Raw genomic sequence first — 6,000 nt, 5'->3', positions numbered from 1 at the left:
ATGAAAGTGAAAGTGAGTTGTACCTCCTACTTTCTATTTTCTAATAGTAGTATTATTGTACTACTCAACTTTATATTGAATTTTTTTTTTTTTTCATAATTTCATGATGGTTATAGTTATCTCTTTATTAAATCGGGTAGGTTATACACATCCCACCTAACTCGTTCAATAAAAATTTGGAGTTGAAATTTATTAATTTAAAATTTTTATAACAAAATATGTAATTTTTCTAATCACTTAACAATTTATTTTATTAATAATTTATATGAAGTTATTTTTAAACTCATTGTTACAGTTAGTTAAAATAGATAATACCAATAATTTATATAATTTTTTATTCAATTTAGAGTTTTATTTATTTATTTATTTTTTAAAAAAGAGGAAATTCATTCAACAGAGAGCAAATCACAAAAGAAAAGGCATATCCTCAAGCAGCATAAGGTAAATTTTTAATTCAACTATCAGATGCTTTTAACAACCAAAACATGTTTAGTTAAGCAATGGACAAGAAGTTGGTATCTCTAAGCTCTCAAAACAAATGTGAAATAGAAACAAAGCAATTACAAAGAGGAGAAATATCAGGCACATGTGCCATCAACATCAATGCAGCCTATTATGAACAAGCGAACCTCACCATCTTTAGATTAACTATATGCTTTATACTCGAAAAATATTCTTCAACACTGAAATCTTATTTCACATTGTACCTAAAATCACTGCAATAACTTGTTGGTGGAATTGCGTATGGAATCTCAATCGGTCACCAAAAGTGAAAGTGTTTGTTTGGTGTATGTTGTTCGATTTGGCTTTACCAGTAGCAACACAACTTATATTTCGAAAAAGTTCGAGTACCTCTTTGCTGCTCACGGTGCGGAGAAGAAGTTGAAACTCCTGAGCATGCTCTATTTTTGATTTGCATATGGACCAATGCAAGAAATTCTCCTATTACTCTTTCACAGGTTATCCCGTGTGGCTTTTGAATTGATGATGATAATCTTTTGGTGATTGTGGTATGATAGGAATTCAGTATTATTTGACAACAAGCAGTCAAGATTGGATATTATTCCAGACTTGGCCAATAACTATCTAGCAAAGTTTAAGGAGTATGATCGGCGAGGCCTTCATTTGGGTTTGGGCCTTGTGAACCCAGTTGTAAACCGAACTACTCGATGGATGACACCTCCTACTAAATCCTTTGCTCTAGTGACGGATGCTTCGGTAATTTCGGGGAGGGACTTTGTTGGATTGGGGGAGTGATACGGGATGCAAAGGGTGTGGTTTGGTTGACGTGGTTATCATGTGTGTTAGGTGATTTCTCTGCTAATGTGGCAGAGCTGCTTGTCATTCGTCTGGACTTTACTCTTGCACATCAATTTGGTTTCAATATCTCTATTATTAATAGTGATTCTATCGTGATAATTGGTTGGATTAATAAGCTTTTTATTAATTTTAGTTTTCAGTCTATTTTATTAGATATATATTCTTTATTAGTTGATGTTGGTGGTGATTCTTGCAGTGTCATTTCGCGATTAAAGAATGGTGTTACCTATACACTGATAAACTCTGTTACTTATTTAGGAAATTGTGTTTAGACAGATTTTTATCCTCAATTTTTAAGTAACAAATTTTTCTTAATGAATTTTGTATTATTTTCAAAATAAAATCACTCCAATAAAGAATATTATATGAATCAGAACAAATTATAAAAGGAAAGAGCAAAAAGAGATATTTAATTCAGAAAAACCAAAGTCAATAAATATGAGATGAAAATTACAAGATTTGAGGGAGAGAGTCTTAAAACATATAAAACTAAATGCTTCAAATCTAATCGACTCAATCCAACGGTCAGCATCAACCCAGAAAGATTTGTATGGAACGTGTTGTGCACAAGATACCTATCAAAATATGTGGCCACAAAAATAACTTCACTTTCTTTCAACCCACCAAAATTATAAGGAAAAAAATAGTACAAAACAAACAAACAAAAGAGTTTCCTTCTCTTTGAACCAACCCTCATCCATGGCTTCTCTCTTGGCTAACGGTATTTCAAGCTTCTCTCCCCAACCCACTTCCGAATCCCCTAAATTCCCAAAGGGGTTTCATCCAAAACTCGATAATTTGAAGCTTCTCAATCTGAAAGCTTCCTCTTCCTCAAAAAGGGTCCTAAGGGTTCGAGCCGATGTTGATTACGAACAGAAAACCATCAATCCTGATACAACCTCTGGTAAGCTCTCAACTTCTTCTACTACCTCCGATGAAAAAATCCAAGAAATTCTTCGTAACCGTGATTACGATAAGAAATTTGGTTTTAGTGTAGATATAGATTCGTTTTCAATTCCCAAAGGGTTATCGAAGGAAACAATTAGATTAATATCTACACTGAAAGATGAACCTGATTGGATGCTTGAGTTTAGATTGAATGCTTATGATAGGTTTTTGAAGATGAAAGAACCTAAATGGTCGGATAACCAATACCCACCTATTAATTTCCAAGACCTTTGTTATTATTCGGCTCCTACGAAGAAACCCACTTTGAATAGCTTAGATGAGGCTGACCCTGAACTTATTAGGTACTTCGATAGACTAGGAGTGCCTCTGAATGAGCAAAATCGATTGGCCAATGTTGCGGTCGATGCTGTTCTGGACAGTGTGTCGATTGCCACAACCCATAGGAAGACTTTGGAGGCTGCGGGTGTTATCTTTTGTTCCATTTCTGAGGCCATTAAAGAGTACCCTGATTTGATTAGGAAGTATCTAGGAAAAGTAGTGCCTGTGGAGGATAACTACTATGCAGCTCTGAATTCAGCAGTTTTCAGTGATGGGTCGTTTTGTTATATACCGAAGGATACAAAGTGTCCAATGCAAATTTCCACTTATTTTCGGATAAATGCTATGGAAACTGGGCAGTTTGAGAGAACATTGATAGTTGCTGAGGATAGGAGTTTTGTGGAGTATTTAGAGGGCTGTACGGCTCCATCTTATGACAAGAACCAGCTTCATGCTGCTGTGGTGGAGTTATATTGTGCTGAAGGAGCAGAGATTAAGTACTCCACTGTGCAGAATTGGTATGCTGGGGATGAGGAAGGAAGGGGAGGAATTTATAACTTTGTTACGAAGCGAGGCCTTTGTGCTGGGGCTCGTTCAAAGATATCTTGGACACAAGTGGAGACAGGGTCTGCTATTACTTGGAAGTACCCGAGTGTTATATTAGAGGGAGATGATACTGTTGGTGAATTCTATTCAGTGGCTTTGACTAACAATTATCAGCAGGCAGACACAGGGACGAAGATGATTCACAAAGGGAAGAACACGAGAAGTAGGATTATTTCTAAGGGTATATCAGCTGGCAAGTCAAGAAATTGTTACAGGGGCCTTGTTAAGGTGCTTTCAGGGGCAGAGAATGCTCGAAACTCTTCACAGTGTGATTCAATGCTTATTGGTGATAATGCGGCTGCCAACACTTACCCCTACATTGAGGTACATTCTTAACTATTAGATGATTATGATAATTACCGATTAACCTCTTGCGCTCAATTAATCTCAATAACAATAGGACAGTAGCCGAATGGTAGAGAAATATAGAAGAGTGATATTGAATATATCTGTGATGCAGAGCAAGACTCAATTCTTGCATATCCTCCTTTTTCCTTACCCGCCTATATTATACAGTACCGATTTCTCACTCAATGACTACCCTCTCATTCAAAGACTCATATACCTTTTATTATTTATTCTCTAATACCATATTCTATTATCTTGGAGTGTAACAGATTATTGCTTATCATCCTTTAGATAGCATGACTTTGGTTGATGTTGTAAATGCATATTTGAGTTGAGTTTGAATTGTGAAATAGAAAAGTAATTACTGGCAGTCCACATTAAAATGACGTATGTTGCCTCCTATTGTAAGTATGAACTTGAGGAGCTCTTTTCGACCCTGTAGGTTTGAAATAGCCACTTGAATCCAGCTCAAATTGGGGTATATTATCAATAATTGCAAAAAACAAAGGCTTAAAAAAACTCACGATTATGTTTGGATTAGTCAGTGACGTACTGATCTGCAGGGCTTTGTATATTCGCATTTTACCTTCCTAATCTCTTGTTGAATCCTTATTGGATATGAGTTGATGAATTAATAATATTTGTTCAACAGGTAAAGAATCCCACAGCTCGCATTGAACACGAAGCCAGTACCTCTAAAATTGGTGAAGACCAGCTATTTTACTTTCAACAGAGGGGAATTGACTATGAGAAAGCCATGGCTGCCATGATTTCTGGTTTTTGCCGTGATGTCTTCAACGAACTTCCTGACGAGTTCGGTGCTGAGGTAAACCAACTGATGAGCCTGAAGCTTGAAGGATCAGTAGGGTAAACTTAAAAACTTCTGTCACTATCCAAGTGAGGTTATGTAGTGAAATCAATGTTTTTTCTCTACCATGTGAAGTTCCAATCAGTTTGGCAAGCTTCAAATTACCTCTAGTACTTGGAAAAGAATCCACAAGTATGTACATAATTTTGTAGATGCACCATTTGATGGTGTCTATCCTTTTGTTACCAAAATAACATGTTGTACTGTAAACTTTATGATACAGAAAATGAAAACAAAAACTGTCGTCGTTAGTTAGCAATAATAATAATGTTATAATTCTCAATAGAAGCTTTCAAATTTTGTTGCTACCAAGTTAAGTTATCTTCATTCTTTTTCTTTTTATTATTTGTTTGAAGTATCTGTCTGTTATATACGAGCTATATAAAAAACATCTCACACTAACAATTACATAATACACTAGACAATACATAGTGTAACACATCACATATATCATTTATGTGACCATCTTAAGCGTCTGATTTCAACTGAACTCCTCACATATGACCAATCACATGAGAAAGCTGAGATGATGTATCTTCAAATATTGTTTATTTTATGGAAGTAAGAACTAATGAAGTAATGAATATAAATAATGTTCAGCATTTACTTGAAAATGGGGTCGAGTTAGGTAGCTGCTGATGTCGACTCTGAACCTTTTCTAGGGGTCCTTTGTCATGAATTAAGGGGTGATCAACTCACATCGTTTATGTATTTATTAAAAAAGTATTTGAAAATGAGATCGATGAGACTCTTTCCATTCATTTATTATAATCTATTATCAACAAAACAGAGCCAAGTGATGGGGTTGAAGTATGTATAATACTGATTTGTATATTTAGAGAAACGAAGCAAGCACGCTATTTAGTAGTTAATTGACATATTCTACTCTGTACTGACTTATATATATAACATAACACAACATATATAATGCTTAAATTGAGCATATATGGGTGGCAACTAGCTACTTGGAATCATTTGAAGCGTCACAACTTTCAATCATACGCATATATAAATATATTTCATAATATTAGTGTAAGGTCAAAATGTGGTATATGTTTTCAGCAATTATATGTCTCATTCTCTCTCGTTTTCTGATATTTTTTTATTCAGTTGCCTTTCAACTCGAGTCTTTTCATTAAGTTTGCCATATTATATTTAATATAGGATAACCATGATTAATTCTTCTCCATACGAACAAATAAAGTAATAAACAGGAAAACAGCATATTACAATTATAATTATTTAATATATAAATGAGAAGAAGTTCCAAGTTCTAACCTTTTCGTAATAACATTCCTTACGATATCATTGGTGTGGCTTGTTAATTAAACATTAAAACACATGTTTTTGAATTAAAAAAACTTCAAGCGGTTTTAATCCATCGCATCCAACCAAGATTAGCTTGTGCTTTAAAATTATGTACCAAAAAATGCATACAACACATAAACGAGAATATATGATTGAACCTTTGCTTGTTTAAGCAAAATTTGCACATGGTTTAGACCATTTTTTCCTTCTTTGATTAAGTGTTTCCTAAATAAAAGAATTGAGAAAGACCCTCTTTTCCATTTTCACTTAATAACAATTATTAATCATCATATATTAATGAATATAATTAAAACAAGTGATGA

General features: G+C 34.3%; 1 protein-coding gene across 1 annotated transcript; it reads left to right on the top strand.

The window, feature by feature from the left end:
- Positions 1–1,839: 1,839 nt before the first annotated feature.
- Positions 1,840–4,652, top strand: LOC115707773 (UPF0051 protein ABCI8, chloroplastic). The gene is made up of 2 exons (XM_030635830.2): positions 1,840–3,477; positions 4,154–4,652. The coding sequence occupies exons 1-2, from the start codon at positions 2,020–2,022 to the stop codon at positions 4,370–4,372; spliced, it is 1,677 nt and encodes a 558-aa protein (XP_030491690.2). The 5' UTR covers positions 1,840–2,019; the 3' UTR covers positions 4,373–4,652.
- The last annotated feature ends 1,348 nt before the right edge of the window (positions 4,653–6,000 follow it).

Source organism: Cannabis sativa, chromosome 1 (assembly GCF_029168945.1).
Source record: "Cannabis sativa cultivar Pink pepper isolate KNU-18-1 chromosome 1, ASM2916894v1, whole genome shotgun sequence".
Classification (NCBI taxonomy): domain Eukaryota; kingdom Viridiplantae; phylum Streptophyta; class Magnoliopsida; order Rosales; family Cannabaceae; genus Cannabis; species Cannabis sativa.
The sequence above is the reverse complement of the archived record's forward strand: the minus strand, read 5'-3'. Positions and strand labels throughout refer to the sequence as shown.

What these genes read in the sequence shown, in the direction of transcription:
- LOC115707773 (XM_030635830.2), top strand. Translation starts at nt 2,020, where the DNA reads ATGGCTTCTCTCTTGGCTAACGGTATTTCAAGCTTCTCTCCCCAACCC. An exon ending in ACACTTACCCCTACATTGAG is followed by an intron (nt 3,478 to 4,153) that starts GTACATTCTTAA and finishes TTTGTTCAACAG; the next exon opens with GTAAAGAATCCCACAGCTCG.